At 42.5% G+C, this 21,960-nt stretch overlaps 1 protein-coding gene and 1 long non-coding RNA gene across 4 annotated transcripts; one reads left to right on the top strand and one right to left on the bottom strand.

Moving 5' to 3' along the window:
• Positions 1–1,861: 1,861 nt before the first annotated feature.
• LOC134395068 (uncharacterized) lies at positions 1,862–3,480 on the bottom strand. Its single transcript, XR_010025220.1, has 2 exons — positions 3,158–3,480; positions 1,862–2,053 (listed from the first exon to the last, which is right to left on the bottom strand). It is a non-coding gene; the product is annotated as an uncharacterized LOC134395068 (long non-coding RNA).
• On the top strand, positions 3,426–20,920 carry LOC134395067 (NACHT, LRR and PYD domains-containing protein 3-like). Of its 3 annotated transcripts, none has more exons than XM_063121055.1 (7): positions 3,426–3,539; positions 5,883–6,168; positions 6,934–6,954; positions 7,856–9,569; positions 12,050–12,136; positions 14,921–15,088; positions 18,792–20,920. In XM_063121055.1, the coding sequence occupies exons 2-7, from the start codon at positions 5,901–5,903 to the stop codon at positions 18,889–18,891; spliced, it is 2,358 nt and encodes a 785-aa protein (XP_062977125.1). In that variant the 5' UTR covers positions 3,426–3,539; positions 5,883–5,900; the 3' UTR covers positions 18,892–20,920. The 3 variants fall into 3 exon arrangements, 2 of the variants coding, with proteins under 2 accessions (XP_062977125.1, XP_062977124.1); XR_010025219.1 differs by lacking the exon at positions 3,426–3,539 and having other exon boundaries at positions 5,491–6,168; positions 18,792–18,944; positions 20,177–20,920; XM_063121054.1 differs by lacking the exon at positions 3,426–3,539 and having other exon boundaries at positions 5,491–6,168.
• The last annotated feature ends 1,040 nt before the right edge of the window (positions 20,921–21,960 follow it).

Genomic DNA, 21,960 nt, shown 5'->3' with positions numbered 1-21,960 from the left:
TGTCTCTAATTATATTATTACTAATCCTGTTAAAGTACCTTTTGCTCCATTTTAACCTAAACAGAACTTGTGAAAATTAACCCAACCGTCATCTTACTTTATTTGGTGCATGCACATGCGTGCCAGCCTTGCCACCCCCACCACCCCGCACCTCAGCTGCTTCTATCTTGTGCAGCAGCTGTGGGGCACCTGCGAGTGGTTGGCCAAAGCGTCATGAGAGGGAAACACATTCCACAGAAAGGGACAGAAATAAAGCTGTACAAAGTGAAAAGGTCGAGGAGGTGCCCAAGCCAGAATTAATGTAAGTACATAGAGGTTCTGTACTGAAACAAAACCAACAAACTTCTTCCAAATGAGTCTGAGCGTTTCAAGCACGCATGAGACTTTTTCCTGTAACCAAGCTCCAGTATTCCTTACACCCGCTGCTCAACTGAAAGAATTCTGATGCTTCCATTATGGATTAGATCGAGAATGTTATGCCATCTGTAGTGTCAGCGAAAAGATGGGAAAGCAATTCCTACTAGAGCTGTTGGTAGGTTCTTAAAACATCCAGGGCATGGGCCCATAACACAATTTTGCATCTGCTTATCAAGTCGAGACGGGCACAATACACACCTCTAACATGTGTGCATGTGTAGATACATAAATACATGCATTAGATGTGTGCAGTGATGACACCCCCACATACATACACACACTTCAGCTGAGACCCCAATTTCACATGGAGCTTTTCTTGCCCTTGACACTCTGTCTTCCAAATGCCACTGCAAGCAAGAGCAGAAAAGTGTTTTTTTTGGGGGGGGGGGAGAGAAAGGACGGTGAACAGACTGTGGAAGGAGAGGCGGCAGTCTCCTCTCTAGATAACAGGCTGGTGCCTATGCACTGCACCCCCTAAGGGTCTGCAAAGGGAGCGAGGCCTAAGGCCTCCTGAACTCAGAGGGAAGAAACAAGTACGGAGCAAATCCCATAGATTGGCAAATCATGTAAGAAGGCAAATGGTAAAGCGCAGCACATACACATCCTATTAAATACGAGGTGGTAGAATTAAATTTCAAGCACACAGGTCAAAGCCAGCACAGTGAATTAGGCCCAGAACGCCACGGCTAACCACTGGTATGATGTGGTTACTACAAAAATTCACACACAAGACCAATTGAGTTCTGTATGAGTTGTCGTCTGCATGGGAACCACCATTTAGACCTTACAGAACTAGTTTAGTCATACAGACACTAAGGCATCATGACTGGAAAGATGTCCCCAATTTGGGGGAGGGAGGGATTTGGGTTCCCTTCATTTCACCCCCCTATGGTTTTGGGGTAATTTTGTATGAAAACACACAGGTCGCTCAAGGTGTCCCCCAGACAAGAAACCTGCAATGTTTCAGGAAGATAGGAGCGAGGACTAGGGAATGATGGCGCTTCAAATCCACTTTAAGGCTTTTTCATAATAAAGTGTGCTACCACTGGAAGAGTGGACATCTCTTGGCCCCATCTTTGCCCTTCCCCAAAGGACAGTAATGGGGGACTGTGGTAAAAATGTGACCTAGGATTAGAAGGTAGACCTGCCAGTCCTTGAACCACACTCCCTCCCATCTCCTGCAGCTCTTAGCAGAACTAAAGCAAAATGGGGGCTTTTGAAATGTAACGACTGCCCAATTTTGCTTGGGCTTCAGATTTAAGTCTGAATTCAATGCACCTATGCATGCAAATTTAGAAGAATAGAAATTGTTTATATTTCACCAATGTTAGAAGCAGGGGGACATGGGTGGGTGGGTGCGTGCTTTTCACATGTGAACACAAAATAAACTTTGGGTTTTATTTCATAATAGGAACAACAGTTTTCTAACAGAAACACGCACTGATTGGTGTTATGATACCTGAACTACGTATCAGTGTTTAATTCATTCATTCAGACTGCAAAACTGCATTTTGATACTGGGAGCTTCTTCAGACCAGCATTTTATAGCACGCTCATGATTGGCCACTCACAGACACATCTTCGCGGGTCATTTTGACGACGCAGTGATCCTCCTGTACATCTCCCAGCTTTAGCACTGAAAGGTAATCCACAGAAAAGCCGATTTTTTAAAACATAAGACTTATTTGACAGGATTTCCTGCCTTGTGCAGGAAAGTTGTGCTATAAAATGACCACTGGAGGGCGCTGTCCCCATTGATCTGTATGGGCCACATGGTCTCTGCTGTCTTTCCTCTTGTAATTTCAGCTCCTTCCCAATGCAGAAGGAAGCAAGAGCAACAGTATGCCACAGTAAGGAATCGTGACTTCACCCACATTTGAAGACTGGAAACCTTGTAGCCACCACGGGGGGATCTACACTGCTGCTTTTAAAGCGCTTTAAAGCGCTTTGAAAACGTTTTGAAACCTGTATATGCAGTGTGTCCTGGGCCCCAACAGTTGTCAAAACTGTTATAAAGCATTTTAAAGCAGTAGTGTAGATCCCCACTACTAGATCTGGCCAATTGTTGGACTTTTCTGTTTCTTCCCCCCATCCCCTGCTTTTTGTACCACCTAGCCTAATAAAGTTGTGGAGAATGTGAAAGCTTTCACGTTTTGTTGAATTTTGCTTGTTTCTGATAAAGGTATTGCCCAACTGTGGATCTTGGGGTGGGGGGAGGCATGGGCCAGCAGGTCTAGCATTGTTCCCCCACCCACCACATAGTGTGGAGAATGTGGATAGGTAGACATTTTCCTCCCCTCCTATGCTACTAGAATCCAGAGTCATCCCAGGAAGCTGATTGGTGGGAGATTCAGGACAGATAAAAGGAGGCACTTCTTCACACAGCACATAGTTAAACTATGGAATTCACTACCACAAGGTGTAGTGATGGCTACCAGTTTGGATGGCTTTAAAAGGGGGCTGGGCAAATTCCTGGAGAAGGCTATTAATGGCTACTAGTTCTGATGGCTATGTGCTACCTCCATGAGAGCCAGTAAGCCTATCTACACCAGTTGCTGGGGAGCATGGGTGGGAGAGTGCTGTTGCACCCATGTCCTGCTTGTGGGTCCCTGGTTGACAGCTGGTTGGCCGCTGTGTGAACAGAGTGCTGAACTAAGTGGACCCTGGGTCTGATCCAACGTGGCTCTTATGATCTTATGTTTTAATACAAGATGCCACGGATGGCGGAGCGCAACCTTACCATTTTCTCGCATCTTTGTTAAGGCTATGAGAGATCCTTTTCTGCAAGCTGTGCCTTCGGAGCGTTTTGCAGAACTGCATGGGGTGGGGGGTGCAGACGCACACTCCGAAGTGATCAGCATTTTGCCTTTATTTTTACAGGCTTTTAAGTCGATCGAGTCGTCTTAACACTGAAGGCAGCTGAAGTGCAGCTTTCCTTGAAGCAGGGATCAAAGAAAGCGCGGCTCCTTTGCAAACGCTCGTTTTCTGCCATAAGCGCGGATAATGCCGTTAGGCGACCGGGGCCAACAGCCGCTCACGATCCCTCCCATGATCAGACGGCTTTCGCTTTCCTTTCCTTCTTGGGCTGCGAGACTCTCTTGTGCTTGGCTGACTCCGGAAAGGTGATGATGGCCGCTGTTATTTCCATTGGCACGAGACCCCGCGCTCCCCATTTCGGCGCGCCAATGATGCGCCCAGCCGCCCGACGTCGGCAGGAGAAGCTGGTCTGTGGCGGCGGAGGCCCGCGCAGCCTGAACTCCGCTGCGGCCCAGACCGGCCGAATGCCGCCGCCTCCTTTGGCGGAAAATGGAGAGCGGTGTTTCGCGGAAGCGGCGTGGAGTTGGAGAGGGGGGTGCTGAGGAAGGGCGCCGCCGCCGCCGCCGCTGCTAACTGCTTGACGAACCCACGAAGTGTGGGCCGGCGTGGGGGAGAAAGTCGCTCTGTGTTCTCATGAGGGCCGCGGGGAAAGGCTTCTTGCTGTCGGGACAGAAGGGAAGGGGGAGTTTTGGAGGGAAGACATTTGGGGAAGCAGACATCTTGTGAGGGAGCAGCTGAGGGGCTCGCCGATGTCTGAAGCTCTGGAGAGCTGCCTGCTGCCAATCCGTGTAAAGTTACAAAATTGAGCTAAATGGACCCAGTGGTGTGACTCAGTATAAGGTCGCTTCCCATGTTCCTAATACCATATGAAAAGGAGGACAGGGCTCCTGTAGCTTTAACAGTTGCATAAAAAATGAAATTTCAGCAGGTGTCATTTGTATATATGGAGAACCTGGTGAAATTTCTTCTTCATCACAACAGTTAAAGCTGCAGGTGCCCTGTCCTCTTTTAAATCTGGTCACTCTAGTATAGCTCCTGCATTTTAACTATTGTGATGAAGAGGGAATTCCACCAGGTTCTATATATATATATATACAAATGACACCTGCTGAAATTCCCTTTTCTCTACAACTGTTAAAAATACAGGAGCCCTGTCCTCCTTTTCATATGGTCACCCTAGTTAAGACACATCACTTTAATTTGACCTTTTAAATTGGGAGTAGCATTTTTAATATATTAAGATGGCTTTATTACTTTTATGTATGGCTCTTATTTGAATTATTCTATACCAATTTGGTGATATTTGTGGAAAGATGGCATATAAATATAATTAATTAAGAGCAGGCCTTTGGAGCAAAAATGCAAAGACTGGGTGTGCCTCTAAAGATGGCTCAAAAGAAAATAAAGTCAAACTTGTTTTTTATTTGTGGGTTGGGACATTTCTTTCTGACCCAGTTAATGATATAACCTCCCAATTTCTGTTTAAAAAATTGAGATCCATTAGTGGAAAAATAGAGCAATTGAAGAATAACAATGGGGGGGGGGTGAATCAAGAAATTTGTTTACCTCTGCCCCCCCAAATCCATCACTGATTAGACGTGGCTGACTGGGGCATGCTGAAGTTGTAGGACTTTTTTCTGTCTAAACATGCATAAGATTGCACCCTAAATATTATTGGGAACAGTACAATTTAAACATTTATCCTACATTAAAAGATTGTCATAATACAATGCTCTTAACTCTGGAGCCTAAAGGATAGCAAAGCTGGACAACCATCTGTCAGGTATGCTTTAAGGTGGATTCCTGCACGGAGCAGGGGGTTTGACTCGATGGCCTTATAGGCCCCTTCCAACTATACTATTCCATGATTCTATGAAAGTAGGCTGTATGTGAAGGACGCAGCACCAGAGCAAGGAGAGATGCCGAAAGAGCCATGTTGACCTCGCTCCCACAGGAAAAGTCAGGGTAAATCTTTGCCTCTTTGCCCCATGGTGACTCTGAATTGGTGGCTGCGTCATATAACCAGCAGGGCAGAAATGACCTTTAGACAGCCCCCTGGAAGGTGCCAGTTTGGGGAAGGCTATCTGAGAATCTGTTGACTGCAATCTCAGGTCATGCTCCCACTTCTTATTGGCAGTTGTGACGTTCGTGAAGCAGTACTTAACATCTCCTGGAAGCTGAGAAGAAGCTGTAGCAGAAAGTGGCCAACTTCTGGCCCTCCAAATTTTTGGCCTACAACTCCCATCAACCCTCACTGCTGGCAGTGCTGGCAAGGGCTGTTGGGAGTTGTAGGCTAAAACATCTGGAAACATACAAGTTGTCTAGTCCTAAGCAATAGGATTGTGGTCAATACCTGTGATTTGGCACTCTTCCTTTCTCCCTCCCCTCCAAAGTGCTGAATAATCTCCTCCCAATGCGGATGTCTACATTTTTTCTTCTTGCACTTAGCTTCATTGATCCTGGATCTGTTTTTATAGTTGTTTATAATCATTTTTAGATACATTTTTCTGTGTATGTTATATGTTTTTGTGCTTTTAAATTTTGTATATTGTTTTTAATTGTTTTAATCTTATGCCAACCACCCAGAGCTTCGGCTATGGGGCAGTATAAAAATGTTAATAATAATGATAATGGTTCTCTATTTGCAGACTGGCTGCGACCTAACAATGGAGGCAAGAGCAGCAATGATGCAAGACTTGCTGCTTAATGCCTTAGAAGGACTTGGCGAAGATGACTTAAAGAAATTTAAGTTCAAGTTGCGTAACACAGAAACTCCCACAGGAAGGAATATTCCTATTGGTCGGCTGGAGGAAGCAGACCGGGAGCAGCTGGCACAACTTCTAGTAGAGTTCTATGAGGACAAGGCCTCTGCCCTGATGGCAACTATCTTTGAAGACATGGGTCTCAAGCTCAATGCTTCTGAGCACAGAAAGGGTATGGATTTGCTCATATGTAGACATAATATGCTATATAATTAATTATCGTTCAGTATTGGTAGTAATCATTTAGGGAACATGTGGCTCTTGAGATGTTTCTGAACTGCAACTCCCATCAGTCCTAGCTAGCATGGCTAATGGTGAAGGATGATGTCAGAGGACCACAGATTCCCCATCCCTGATTTAAGAGATAGCCCAGTTCTATTGACCCTCACCCCTATTGCTTTCACTCCTTTTCACCATCACTGCCTTTCCCCACACCTGCTTCATCTACTCTGCTTTTTCCACTACCATCACTGCCATGTGCTGCAGCCACATGTACCTTCAACTGAGTACCACCTTCATACTGGACGGGGTTGGCTGAATGCCCATGCAACCATGACATCCTTGCCCCCCCAACCCTCAAAGGGCTTCACTGGTTCTTGAGCTTTGCCTGCACTTAATTGTGCAGCTGGCTTTTCCTTCTCTATCTTGCCTTCCAGTAAAATTAGTTTTAGACCAGGACTGAAAGCCTTAAGAAATTAGATGCATTTAATCACACCTGTCTGACAAACCAGTTTATATGGGATGGTATTTGATTCCAAGTTATAGTTGATTTAAAGTTTTTGCTGTTTCAAAGCTGACGACAACTGAAATGTACATAAAAGGCCTTGGGTATATGATCAACCTTACTACTATGCCATCTACAGCATGACCCCTAGAGTTACAAACTTGCTATTCACAATACACGAATGCCTCATCAATTATTTTGTTTTTGTTTCAGCGGTTGGGAAGCGAGTTCAAGGTATGTAAGCACCTCATCATAAGCTATTGTAATGGTTACTTTAGAATTCAAGATAAGTGGGTCCCTTGACTTTATCTCTGAAAAGCAGCCAAAAGAGTTGAGAAGACATCTAGAGGCTCATTAATATGTAGAAGATGGGCTTCATCCAACATTATGTGAGTGAATTTGTATTAACATAATGGGAGTTACCTTTCCTCTCTTCCCCCACTGAGCCCCCTGTTTAAAGCTCAAATCTGTTCCAGAGGTTCCCCAATCTTCTGAAGCAGATTTGGGGGGCACACAGGGAAGGGGAAATTTGTTATGACAGCAGTGTCCATTCTGTTAATGGAAGGACATCGTAATATACAGCCCCATGACTGAAGGAGAAAACCAAACAAAACTGGAAAATCATAGGATTGAGAAGCATAACTGTGGACAGTGCCAAAATTAGATAAGCCTGGTCACTGGGAGATGTAAATATTTGCATCACTCCCTAGTTTAGTACTGCTCTGCTACAGTGAGAAAGAAAACAGACATTGAGTTATTCTTCCAGCATTTCTGATGAATAATGTGGGCTCTGTATAGGTGTATACACATCACATTTAAAATGAAAAGATAAAAGTATGACAGATTAGTCAGATGTCAGATTAGTCTTCTCCCCTATCTGTCTAAACAGTTCAGAAACTGGACGAGCAAACAGAGTTTCTGCTTCAGGATATTTGAATTTACTAGTCTATTTTCAAACATGGGCCTTGACAGTCTTAAGAAAAAGAAATATCTCTTTAGGTGACAGGGACCAGTGGTCTTTAGATGGAGAGAGAGCCAATGGGAGAGGGAGAATCCCTTGCATTAGGAAGTCATGTTGCAAACTGTACCCTCATAGGTGATGGACCTTTCTCTTTGTTATATGGCACTGTACTAGATTATAAAAAGAAGTATGCGGAGAATGTGAAAGAAGATTATGAGGTGATCGAAGACAAAAACTGTCGGCTCGGTGAGAACATCCCTTTGAATGAGCGCTATGTAGAGTTGCTTATTATCAGAAAGCATCGGTCTCAGAAGCAGAGAGAGCATGAACTAGTTGCTACTGGTAGGCTGCACATGGAGATCCTGGAAAGCAACAGTGCTGATTATGCATCAATTGATATTGAAAGCCTTTTTGAACCTGATGCATCAGGAAGAACCCCAAGAACAGTGGTATTGCAAGGACCTGCAGGGATTGGTAAAACAATGACTGTGCAGAAGATCATGCTGGGTTGGGCGGTTGGGCAACTCTATTCAGATGTGTTTGACTACGTGTTTTGCATTCGCTGCAGAGAATTGGTCCTTGCTAAAGAAGCCAATAGCCTGGCTGACCTTATTGCAGAATGGTATGGAGACAGTCAAGCCCCAGTGGAAGAAATCTTAGCCCACCCTGAAAAGCTGCTTTTCATCATTGATGGCTTTGATGAGCTTCATTGCTTTTTAGAGACTGGAGGAGATCATTGGTGCAATGATCCTTATTCAAAGGTGTCCATGGAAGGTATTCTAAGCAGCCTGCTGCGGAAGAAACTCTTACCAAAGTCTTACCTGTTAATCACCACAAGACCTGGATCTGTAGAGAGGCTGCAGGAATGCCTGAAGTTTCCCAGATTCAGTGAGATCCTTGGATTTTCCAAAAAAGGGCGCGAGGAATATTTTTCCAAGTTTTTTGAAGATCAGCGGAAAGCCAACATAGCACTGAGATTCATTGAAAATACCACTGCAGTGTCCACCATCTGCTTCATCCCCATGGTTTGCTGGATCATCTGTTCGGTCATTAAAAAGGAATTGGAAACTAAAGATGAGATTGTGGACATCATGGATACCACAACAAAAGTCTTTATTCAGTTTTCGCACAAACTCCTTGAGGAAGAGTCCAAGAAAAGGAAGATGTTCCCTCTGAATGAGTTCAGAAAGCTCTGTTCTTTGGCACGAGCCGGCATGCTGGAACAGAAAATCCTCTTTGAGGAGCAGGATCTCAAGGAACATAATTTGGATGTTTCTGCTCTTAGAGACCTGTTTTTAGACAGAAGAACATTCCAAAAGGTGATTGGCCAACACAACCTCTACAGTTTTCTCCACCTCTGCTTTCAGGAATTTTTTGCTGCCATGTGGTATTTTCTGCAGCAGGAGCCAACAGGAGAGCCAGCTAATACAGAAGATCTGAAAAGACTCTTAGTTGAGTGTGAGAAGCCGGGCAATGAGCATTTGACATTAACTATGTGCTTCTTATTTGGCCTGAGTAATGAAGATGTGCGCACCTTCCTTGAGCAAACATTGCAGTGCAGGACATCTGACCTTGTGAAGCCTCTCTTATTTCAGAAAGCAGTAGAAATAGCTGCTGAGAATCCTCCTCAAGAAGGCTATTCCCTACTGAAGTTTTTCCACTGTCTGTTTGAGAGCCAGGAAGCAGAATTTGCAAAGTGTGTGATGCATCATTTCCAGATTATTGACCTTTCTTCCAAGACACTCTCAGTGCTGGACTGCAGAGTGTTGGCGTTCTGCTTGCAGCATAGTACAATCAAAGATCACTCCCTTGATCTAACGTTTTGCAGGTTGAAATCTCATCACATCAAGGCTTTAGGGCCAGGAATAAAAAACTGTGCAACTTTAGAGTAAGTGACCCCATCCTGTTGTTTTTTCTAGGAATAGTAAATGCTAAGTATAATGGTTTGGCATTTCAGGATTCACGCCAAGAGCCTGTGGGTTAGACACTCATGCCCTAGTCCCTATATTACCAGGGTTATTTGCTGGAAGACAATAGACACCACAGACCAGAACTCTCCTGATCTTGGGAAGCATATGATCCAGCAAAGCCAGTTCTGCGCCACTACCTGATCTATAGTTCCAAGCCCTGCTGTACTTTCCCAGTCTGTACAATGTCCTACTGGGAGTCACTAATGAGATCAGTCCACATTTTGAAGTGAACTGATACCATTTGTACCTCCTGAACAAATGTCCGGATCAGAACACTTTTATACATCCTATTTTGCATGTCTCTGAATTTTGCAATGCAACTTTTGGCTTTAAAAACATACCATAATACTAATAAAAATGTGTACTTTACACAAACATTCCTATATAAATGCATATGTTATGCTAAAATGCCTATAAAAATGCAAGTGAATCTTCCCCTCCCAATGCAGAAAGAAGAATGGAAAAGACAACACAGGAAACTGACATGGACCAAAAATAGACTGAATTGTATAATAATCATAACAGGCAGTAGACTCTCTGCATGTCTAAATTAGACCTTTGCCTTCTTTCCCACTTCCTGCAAATGGTTAACAACCTTTTGTACATGTCCCCTAGTTGGCTCACTGCTCTGGTGTATATGGACAGAACCCTCAACTTATAAGTACAGCCTTAGTTCTGGCTTCCCATCTGGGCCATAGCAACTGTCTCTGCCCAGCTCCCTTGCACCCTTGCCTTGTGCTCAAGCTGGCTAGCTGAAGACTAGTAGTTTGGTGTTGTAGAGGGAGGAACTGGTGACCTCTCTCACCAGTGACAAGTCACCCAGGCTAAGAGAAGGCAGCAGATTGGTCAGTCGCACCGGATTGGTCCTTTCCAGGATTGCGGGCTCGTGTATGAATGTTGCAGAGTTGGAACAATGTTGCAGTTCAAAGCCCCAGCTGCATTTTGCAGCTGCATCTCCATAGAAGGCAAATGTGGATAGAGCAAAACTGAGGGGCAGAAGAGGAGAAGGACATGCTCTGACAGGCCTGTACTTACTCTAATCAGAGGTAGGTCAGCAAAAACAACACCCTGCCTCTGGAAATGGAAGTGTGGTGAAAGGGAGGAAGGCCATGTTATGCCAGGCTGCAAAAAAAGCTGCTGGAGTTCCATCTTAATTCTGCCTCCACTCAGATTAGACATGGGATAGGAGCGGCAGCTATTTTGTATCATTTCACTATAAAGCCTGGCTGGCAGGCATGGGCACACAGATAGTACTAAAGAGGGCTGCCGTTACCTCTGAAATAAGGTAAGGTGGGAAATAGGTCTGTTAACATTTGCCTGGCACAATCTAGCTGAATATGAATGCCTTGCCGGCAATAGCTTTGGTTCAAAATCCTGTGCAATCTCCTTGGTCCTCCTGTGCAGAATGGTATGCCCAGGAAAGCAAAATGCCTTACACTAGCAAAGTCAAGTGGCCCTAGCTAATCATTTAATGTATTCCAGATCACTGTCCTCTTTCTCAAGCTGAAGTTTGAGATAAGGATGCAATCCTATAAACTCTTACCTGGGAGTAAGTCCCAGTAACCTTGCTTCTGAGCACACATGCAGAGGATTACACTGAAAGTCTATTAATTTTTTGCACTTAATATATGTATGCCAATCTATTCCATAAAGTTATTGTATTGATCTATACAACTTAGAATAGTTGGCTCTGTAGCAAGAGATTTCTGTTCAGCAGATCTAGATTTTCACAAAACTCAAAACCTCTGTTTAGAAACCTCAATGTGGCCAGTCAAATTAAATGTTGTGGGTATAATAAATTCCACAATATATTACAGCTACAACTTTTTAGTTTTTGTAGAGAGTTTGTTGTCAGGGACTGTGGTAGTAGAAGAGAAAGAATTCACATGGGAGCGATAAGTATATAGTGACGGGTGGAAAAATAACACACTGCTGATAAAACCATTTTCTGATGTCTTTTAGCAAGTAACAACCACTTGTTTACAAACATCTGTATTGACTAGAAACTTAGGACTCATCTACACCAAGCCGGATATTCCACTATGAAAGCAGTATATAAAAGGCAGGAGCCACACTAAGCAGGATGTAGCAGTATGAAAGTGGTATATGGTATGTGTCAAAGGGCCTCAATAGTGGTCAGTGCACTTCAATACTGCTATAAAGCAGTAGTGTGGTTCCTGCCTTTTATATACTGCTTTCATAGTGGAATATCCTGCTTGGTGTAGATGAGCCCTTAGTCTTTTCCAAAGAGAAGCTGAGATTTTCAGAATTCTATGTGAGCCATTTGGTTTCTTCATTGCATACCATGATCCCAACCATGCAAATTGCACCTTTTATTTTTCTCTGATTTTGAAAGAATACTTCAGAGTCTGGATTTTTTTCTTCTTCCCCTCTGCAGGTTTGGAAGTAACAAACTTGGAAACTCAGGAGTGCATGTTCTCTGCACCTTTCTGAAGGAACTAGATTGTAATATGACCACTCTGAAGTGAGTAATAAGGGTCAGAGAGATGCATTAAATGTTGGGTTCATGTGCCACGTTTGAAGTCTTGATGTTCAAATTATCCTCTTCTTTAGTAGGACTTTGGGTGTAACCTTGATGGGCTAAGCTGGCAGCAAGGGGAGGACTAACAGTAGGCACTGGTAAGCAGAAGCAATGAGGAGCCTTAAACGTTCCTTGTCTCTTCAAGCTGCCTGCTTGGCCATTTAGAATCACTAGCTTAAATTTCAGAAACACCATTACAGCCTTCCCCAACCTAGTGCCCTCCAGATGTTTTGGACGACAACTCCAAGAATTCCTGACCATTGGTCAAGCTGGCTGGGGATGATGAGAATTGAAACCCCAAACTTCTGGAGGGCGCCAGGTTGGCACTATAGTGTCATTTTACGGGAGGAGGTTGTGGATCTTTCCTCATTCAAGAATTTTGGCCATGTGGTACCTCTGCATCTGTCTTGGGACAGGCCCCCAAGTCATGCCAGTCATAGTTGAGATGGACCCCTTTGCTGTACTAGAAAAGGGCCTCACTTAGCATTTTACCCGAAGTTCCTGGTGGAAAGTGTTCCCTACTCTTTCATCCATCATGCTCTAACACTGGCCTTAGTCCTAGCCTGTGGCAGGAAGTGGGGTGGGTGGGTCACAGTGATCCCTATAAGGATGGGGCTTGCTAAATACTGGGATAGACCAGGGGTGGGCAAAAAGCAATTCACGGACTTCATGTGGCCACTGGAGGCCTTTCCTTCAGTCTTCCACTGCCACTACTGAAATGCCACCAAATACCCCCTGCTTCACCGATGGCACCTAGTAGGTAAGCAGCCACAGGTGCTTCTCCATTCCTCCTTCTCTCCTAATATAGTCAGATAATAGAGGGAGGAGATGGGCCCATTCCTCCACCCCCAGCTCCCTGGAAGCAGATAGCAGCAGCCATAGTGGCTGATTGTGGTGTACCATGACTGAGTTCTTCAGCCAAGATGGAGGGAATGGCTCAGTGCTAATGTGGCCTGTTGCTGCTGCAGCCGCTGCTGGTGAGTGAGGCTGGAAAGCCTTCACAGAATCATAGAATAGTAGAGTTGGAAGGGGCCTATAAGGCCATCGATTCCAATCCCCTGCTCAATGCAGGAATCCACCTTAAAGCATACCTGACAGATGGCTGTCCAGCTGCCTCTTGAAGATCTCTAGTGTGGAAGAGCCCACAACCTCCCTAGTTAACTGGTTCCATTGTCGTACTGCTCTAAGAGTCAGGATTTTTTTCCTGATGTCCAACCGGAATCTGGCTTCCTGTAACTTGAGCCCTTTATTCCGTGTCCTGCACTCTGCGTTGATCGAGAAAAGATCCTGGCCCTCTTCTATGCGACAACCTTTTGTTGTTAAATAAATAAATTTTAACTTGGTGTTTTAAATTTGTAATTTTGCATTGCTGCTGTTTTTATCTGGTTGAGCTTTTATATTGTATTTTATATTATGGTTTTATACTGTTGTTTTATACTTTGAATGGTTTTAATTTTTGTGAACGCCCAGAGAGCTCCGGCTATTGGGCGGTATAGAAATGTAATAAATAAATAAATAAACCTTTTAAGTACAACCTTGATGGTGAGGGAAGGTGAGCCAAGAGAGCACTCCTTCCTTCCCTCCCTCTCTGGAAGCAGCGGCGGCGGCAGCCACAGTGACCATGGTGGCAGCTGCGGGCAGCAGCTAGTTCCCTCAGGCATGACAGTGGCAGCAGTAGCTGGAGGTGAGCAAGGGTGGAATTATTATTATTATTATTATTATTATTATTATTATTATTATTATTATTTACATTCATATACCTCCCCATAGCCGAAGCTCTCTGGGCAGTTTACAAAAGTTAAAAACAGTGAACTTTAAAAAGAAAATACAACATTTAAAACCATAAAATACAAAGAAAAACAGACAATATGCTGGGATGACAGGGAAGGAGCAGCCAGAAGAGTGGCAGCACTGCTCCTTCCCCCACCACTCCATCAGCAGAGCCATAGGAGAGGAAAACAGTTTCCCACATGGCGAGGGAGGGGTGGTGGGGCTGGTGTCAATCCAGCCAGAAGGGCCGTTCCAGTGGAAGTCCCAAGAGCAGGGTGAGGATAAAGATCAGGGTCCTCCTTGCTGTCACTGAATGGGAAACAAGGCTCTGTGTGGCAGCAATTCCAGCACAGGCATTAAATTAACAACAAAAGGAAAGGACAGAAACAACGATAGTAAAAATAAAGTAAAAAAATACAAAGTTAAATCCCCCCTTTGCTCTGGCCCCTGGCTTTATTGCTCTGGCCCCACCCTTTGATGTGCAGCCCCTGTTCCATTACCCAGTATCCAAAGTAGCCCTCGACCTGCCCTTGGTATAGACCATGGCAGGTATCTTTTAGTGGCTGCTTGGCTTTGAAGAGACCATAAATTAAATGGTGTTTTTAAAGAGATTAGTGGGTGTAGTACCAACACCACACAGTTGTCGCTTCAGTACACAGAAGGGATGGGGCGGATGTTGATTTGTCTGCTTGGTAACACTTGGGGAAACTATCTAAATTGCCAGTATCAAATGGTGCAGAGGACCATAAAACAAGCCAATGGGAACCCTATGACACCTCATATATCACCCCAGGGTGATAAAGGTATAATCGGTTAGGCTGGGAGTAGGTATAGTATTTTGTTTCCATCTATACAGTCCTTTTGATTCTGTTCTAACGAAAGCATTGAAGGAAGGATAATAGCTTAGAAATAGTATGTGATCTGGTCTGATGAAACCATGTTTTTTCCCATTTCCAGTCTTGCTGAAAATTACCTCACAGATGCCTGCGCCCAAGAACTTTGTACTACTCTGAGCACCAGCCAAGCACTCTACAGTCTACATCTTCACGATAATTCCTTCACAGCAGCATCTGTGTCCTTCATCCAACACCTCATAGAGACTTGCACAAGCCTGTCTATCATACAGTGAGTGTTGATAAGGGCAGGGGAGAGAGTTTACCTTGCCTTAAAGGAAAAGATTAGTATCATTCTGCTCTATTAGCTCCTGAGACCCAGGGAGTGAAGTGACTGGGTGGGTGGAGTTTTTGATTTATTGCTTAAGGTAAAAGAACTAGCGAATGGTTAAAAGCTGGTTTCTCAGAGCAAGCCTGACCTAACAACTTGTCATCAGAAGATGTTTTACAATTATAGAATTTTAGAGTTGGAGATGTCCCTGAAGGTCACACAGTCCTGCTCAACACTGGACATACAGTGCAGGATGCAATTAATGCGTTCTTGACAGAGAACCATCCTGTTCTGCTTAAATATCTCCAGCAAAGGGGAAACTGCCACCACCTCCTGAGGCAGTCTGTTTCGAATGTTGTACAGCTCCTGTCCTAAGGACATTTTTCCTAATATTAAGCCAACGTCTGCTTCCTTGCAGTTTCCATTCTTTGGTTCTAGCCCTGCCTTCTAGAGCAACAGAGAACAAGACTGCTCCACTTTCTCCAAGATATTTGAAGATAGCTATCACACCTCCCTGAAATGTGCTCTTTTCCAGACTAAACACACCCAGCTCTTTAAAATGTTCCTCATAGGTTTCTAGATCCCTGATTAAAAGCAGATACCAACAAAACCAATCACACACACTCATCCAGACACAGGGAGACACGCTAAAGCAGAAGACACATAGCTATTAAAAATTCAGATAGGAATAAAACAGTTTGATGCATACCACATAAAGTCAAAAACTAAAATTGCATGGTCAGTGAAACTTCCCATTCAATCAGTTGTTGTAACCAACTTCCTGTGCTTCCTCATTCTCATCCTGCTTTGATCTAGATCTAACCTAGAGACCATTTTGTAGACATCCAGTTCACTCCGCCAGATTTACTCCTGGCCAGTTGAAGGGATGGCATAGAGTTGCCAATTCCAATGAAAGCCATGAGAAGAGGACACATTTGGAATAAGATGGGGAGAAAACAAGCCTATGTGAATAGTTCAGCACGTGTACAGGCACTAACAAGGACAGTAAGAGTAGGGACTATTTGGGGAGGAGATGTGCCAGCCAGGGAGAAACATAGAAGAACTTCTGCCACAATTTAGTAATAGTATTCCTTAGAATACTTAGGCCATTTCTACACCTGCTTTTTTTCCAGGGATCATCCCGGGATCATCTCTGTGCATGCAAATGACACACAGGGGATCCCAGGAGCAGGCAGGGACGATCCCTCTATTTTCCTGGGATAATCCTTAGGTGTAGAAAGGGCCTAAGGTGTAGAAAGGGCCTCAGCAGAAGCTGAGCCAAGTGTGAGGTGAGAGTGTGTTTCAAGAGACACTTTAGGCCCTAGCACTTCTTTCCCCACCATTCCGTTACACGGCTCCCGCCAACAGGCTGTGTTCTCTGCTTGTAAGTTCCAGCATTTTCATAATATTTAACTAATGAGCTGAAGGTTAGGGATGTCCGGATTTTGTGACATCTGTCTCATGTGTGTTTTGTGAATTGTTCAGTGTTGTTCGTTCCGCTATCTATTCACAGATGGATTCAAATTTTTATGTGGAAAAATACGCAAATAATTCAGTAAGAAAGTTCACAACAATTTACATAATTTGTTAGTACGTAACATTTAGCATATTGTCCCCCATTCCATTTGACTTTTCCCCGTGTATATTTTCCAGCATGGCATATGTCTCAGCAGAAACTAGCATATTTTCCTGTGAATTAATTTGTGTAATTTTGGGGAAGGTTAAGGGAAAAAAGAAAAATCCGGAAGTTTGCAGACTTTGTGTGTGACCTGGGAAGGTCAGTTTGCAGCAGATTTCATAAATCAGATTCTTAGAAAACTGCATTTAGTCTGGCTCCCTACTGAGAAACATTATCCTCAGTTCATCGAAATTCATTGATACTTTATAGGTGGCAAAGAAATTAATGTATAAGCACGAACTCCCTGATTCATATCTCATATTTACCAGCTCCTCACCTGCAAACATCTGAAATGCAGAGGCATTAATATGCGCCTACCTTGCAAGGTTGCTAAGGATCCCTGGAAAGAACTGGCAAATATTATTATCCCCATATGTTGCAGGGTGAGCATGGTTGAAGCTGCCTAAAGTCATTCAGGGATTTTGTGACTAAACTAAATTTAAACAGTGATTTGTAGCTCACGGGTGTTGCTTTTTGCTGCTAAACTAAACCTCTGTGACACTGTTGAAGATGGAGTATAACATGTAAAGCCTATTGAGCATGTAGGGAAAAAACCTATTTAGATGCTGTTATTGTTTAACAAATCCATAGACTCCGCTCCAAGACACAGGAAGCAAAACTAACAGCCAGGATGGAATCAGTTGCATATGTGCAATGTAGATGAAGCCAGCTCAAAGTTAAGTTGGAAAGAGAAGCTAGGGAATTTGGCTGGATTAGAGTTTTACTTCATCTTTCCGAAGAAATATAAAAGTCAGACGAATGTGACCTTAACAGAGAAGAACATATGTGGGCAGGAAGGTGTCTTTGTGAAAAATCATTTACACGTGTTGCAGGCATAGATGGTTAGAGCAAGAATCAAGGCAATATGGGCAATATTGACCCTGAAATATAATTGCCCAATCTCATTTTATGTGCCCCTTGGTGTCCTGCCATTAATTTTGTAAATGTCTATAAATGCTACCTCCTTTTGATATGTACTATTGCTTATGTTTTGTAATCTAACAAAATAGTCTGAATATGCTAACAAGCAGTTGTACCATGCTATAATATGAAAAATAATAATAACAGAAAGCAAATCAACGATTTTCACAGATTCACACGTTTAAATTTCAGTGCCCAAATTCCTAAGTTGAAATAACAAAATTTACATATATCACCATCAGCTGAGAATAGGGCATATATGCAGCTGAGAAAGACTGGTCGATGTCCCTGTTTTTTATAGGGAGAACAAGCCCTTTACATGCCTGTGCACCATTAACTCATGGCATGGTATGTGTGCTTTGCCATTTAAACTCTGGCTGCCTTTATACCTTTACAAACTGATCCAAACAGGCAGTAGGTGATAAGGGCAAGATAGCTGTAGCCTTCTATTTCTGATGTGTTCAGCTACTGATGGTGTGACTACACTGAGAGATGGGTTTGTGCAGAAGTCTCCTCAAGGCTCCTGCCCTAATTCTGTTTGCATTTTCCAAAGGCTGTTTCACACCCAAAAAAATTCCTAGATGGAAATTACTTTCATGTTAGAAACATCATGCAACTTGTATGTAGAACATTGCATGTGACTAACTAGAGTAATTTTGCTACAAAATATAGGAATGATGATCTCAAATGACAATCTACTTGTACGTTGCATGTTTCCTACATCTTACATCTTTGTTATGAACCGCCCAGAGATCTTAGGCTATTGGGTGGTATAGAAAGATAACAAATAAATAAATAAATGACTTTTAGAGCATTCCCTAAAGCAGTTAGTTCCAAACTCCTTAGCTCTATAAGACACACTTATCCCTGCATTTCCTTTTTTGAAAACACGGACTTCACTTTATTCGCTTGCATGGATATTGTTAAATCATGTAATCTTTCCTCTCTATGTTGCTAACTGCCATAAAGGATAGAAATACTGAAGCTAGCATGGCAGCTCACCTATCACAAGTGCAGCTTCAGGAACTCACTTATATCTCATGGTTATCTTTCCTTTTCTTCCAGTTTGGGATCAAATTGTTTTGGTGACAAAGGAAGAAAATACCTGGAACAGCAAGGAAAAAAGTTAACTAAGTCAGGACGTCGTTTTTTATTTTGGATGTGATGACAGATTCTTGCCTATCTACTTTGGACCAAAAGCAGCCCTAGAACCAAAAGGTGATATGTTACTTGATCTGATGGACTTGTTAAAAAGAAGTCACACAGCTTCAAGGCGGCAAATGCAGAGATACTAATAGTAATCCCTCCCAATCAAAAAGATTGACATCCCCCTTTCTTTTCCCTCATTCTTTTGGGTTTCTCTCTCTCTGTCCCTCCCCCTCTCTTCTTCCCTCTCTCTCTTTTAATATAATACCATAATAGGCAAATTAGCAAATGTGAAAGTGATCATTGTGAATGATTTAATATGTACAACATGGAACTGAACACACATCAGTGAGTTGTATTAATTCAGCATTGAAAGGGTTAAATAATATTGCCAACTAGAGATTGAAGGGGTTACTTTGAGTTGGTTCTTATTGCCTGAAATTATACATTTTGGTCCTGAGATGGTTGCATAATTTGATTTAGGGAATCTTCTTTTTAAAAAAAATCCCTAAAAGACCCCAGATTTGTGTTTGAGAAGACACCTGACCCATGAGCAAGATACCCCAGCCTTGTGTTAATAAGCTGACAGCATCAAACAGCCCTGAACTGAAGGCTGTGACAATTAATTAAAAATTGGCACTAAAAGAAATAGCTTTGTACATTATGGCTGTGTTTTGAGGTCACAGCAAGCTGTTCTTTGATTTAAGGCCTGCCAGCTACTGATAAGGAATTGGGGAGAAACCTAACTTTGATTCATGCTCAGATGCTGGTTCTGAGCAAAAGACTGCTTGTGCTATGCACTTGCATAGATAAATTCTGGGAGCATCTTTACTTGAAGCCTGTTGGTTCAGAAGCCATAACAATGACATCAACAATGGCTGGGAGGAGGTGTAGATGGCAGAGATGACTGAACCATAACCATGAATTGAAAGAAGAATTATTGGAGGAATGTAGCAGTGAAGATAATGTGCCCAGATGGGGGAATTACAGGTAATTTAAAACTAGTCTATTTATGAGCATGCTGAAGACATCTGGTCATAAAACATGAGATAATTTTTTTTTGCAGGGTGGGGGAATAAGTGGACATCTCAGTTCTGATTGGTGAATGGGTGGTTTCACTACCCATGCACCTCAGTTTTGATTGGAAAATGGTTGTCCCTCATTGAGGCCATCAGCTATGACCAGAGAAAGTGTATAAATGTTACTTGCTACTACTTGCTTTTGCCTCTGCTCCAAAGGATTTAGGTAACTATGGACCTTATAATACTTAGGCTCTCAGAAAATTTTAACTCTTTGTTTTCTAGAGTTAGGTCTTAGAATAGTTCCTGAAGATGGGATTTAGCCTTATTTCAGAGGATGGATCTTGGAATTATTTCTAAACTGAAAGGTATTTTAGAATAAAAGTTGGTTAACTCTTTTAGTTTCAAATACAAATAATCTTTTTATTGTAATTGACTTTTAGGTTCTGAAACTGAATGTAAAGTTTAGATCTAAGGCCTTAGAATTGATGCAACAATTTTTTAGAATTGATGCAACAATTTTATAATTTTATAACCCTTAGGTCCTAGAAATGTTTTATTTAAACCACTTAATTTTCACATTTAGAATTTGCTTTTCTTTCTTTAGCATCTACATATAACCACATAGGTGCCAAATTTAATCCTCCATATGCCTAGAGGAATTTACCAATATTTTAAGATTAGCTTTTTAACATTAAAGTAGTGCGCAGTAGCAAGTCAAGGAGAAATTAGAAAATTTAACATGTTTTAGTTTAGCTTTAAAATGCAAGTAAAATACAGGAAGAAGTTACAGAGTAATCATATTATCCAAAAAGTGCTTGGAGCTCAATTTGCTAACTTGTTCACTATATTTGCAATGCCAGCTGTGCAATCTTTTAATCCTTTTACCTAATCTCAAATTCATATTATATTCCTTTTCACTGCTGACAATGCAATCACAAAGAAGCTTCCAAATTGTGCTCGTGTAACCACTCAGCTAATACTATTTTGTAATTTTCTTAAATAAAGCATTCAGTGCATTTCAATTTACTTCTGAGTCTTAATTGTGATCTTTGTCTGTTTGAACCTGACTTGGTCACATCCACAAGGGTGTCTCAATCCCAATTGGTACAGGACCAAATTAGCAACCTAAAGGGAAGGGTGGGGGAGGGAAACAAGGTAGAGGAGGGGTTATTGTTACATATCTTGCACTATCAGATATCATGCTTGTAGAATATGTCTTGCTGAAGAAGAATCAATGTGACTTCTGTGAGGGTGTAAGTTGTATCTCACTATCCTTTTAGAGTTCTTTCAACGCATCAATAAGCGGACAAGTCCTCTTATGGATTGGTAACTGGTTAAATAACAGAAAGCACAAAATAGGAATAAATGGACAGATCTCACAAGAAGGATGTAATAAGTGGGTTCCCTAAGGCTCTTTATTGGAACTGGTGTTTTTTAGCTTGTCCATAAAAGACCTAGCATTACGAGATGAGCAGTGAGGTGGCCAAGTTTGTGGATGACACCAAATTATTGAGGATGGTAAAACAAAAAGGGATTGCCAAAAGCTTCTGTGTAATTAAAAACGGGGCAATAAAATGGCAGATGTGGTTCAATATATGTAAGCATAAACTGATGCATATTGGGGCAAAAACTCTTAACACCACATCTATACTTATGGGGTCTTAGCTGGCAGTGACTAACAAGGAAAGGATCTTTGTTTTGTAGCTATTGAACATTTTGGCTGAAACAATTGACTGGAAAATTCTATACTAGGGATAATTAGAAACAAAAAATTAAACCTCCTTTTTATAATGCCTTTAAACAAATCTATGGTGCAACCACACATGGAATATTATCTACAGTTCTGGTTGCTGCAAAGTCGAAATGGATGTTGCAGATCTGGAAAAGAGAAACAAAATGATTGGGGCTGGAGAAACTCTCATATGAGGAAACGCCTTTGGGGGCTTTTTAATTTAGAAAAAAGTATTACATGATAGAGGTTTATTAAATTATTCATGATGTGGCAAAAGAGAAGGTTTCCCCCCTCCCGATTTCTTATCATGCTAGCACCCGGGGTAATCCAGTAA

This window comes from Elgaria multicarinata, chromosome 3 (assembly GCF_023053635.1).
Source record: "Elgaria multicarinata webbii isolate HBS135686 ecotype San Diego chromosome 3, rElgMul1.1.pri, whole genome shotgun sequence".
Lineage (NCBI taxonomy): Eukaryota > Metazoa > Chordata > Lepidosauria > Squamata > Anguidae > Elgaria > Elgaria multicarinata.
The sequence above is the reverse complement of the archived record's forward strand: the minus strand, read 5'-3'. Positions and strand labels throughout refer to the sequence as shown.

Bases quoted from the DNA above. Each gene is read 5' to 3' on its own strand.
- LOC134395067 (XM_063121054.1), top strand. From the start codon at position 5,847: ATGTTAATAATAATGATAATGGTTCTCTATTTGCAGACTGGCTGCGAC. The intron at 6,955-7,855 runs GTATGTAAGCAC...GCACTGTACTAG, and splicing joins GGTTGGGAAGCGAGTTCAAG to ATTATAAAAAGAAGTATGCG. The intron at 12,137-14,920 runs GTGAGTAATAAG...TCCCATTTCCAG, and splicing joins TGTAATATGACCACTCTGAA to TCTTGCTGAAAATTACCTCA.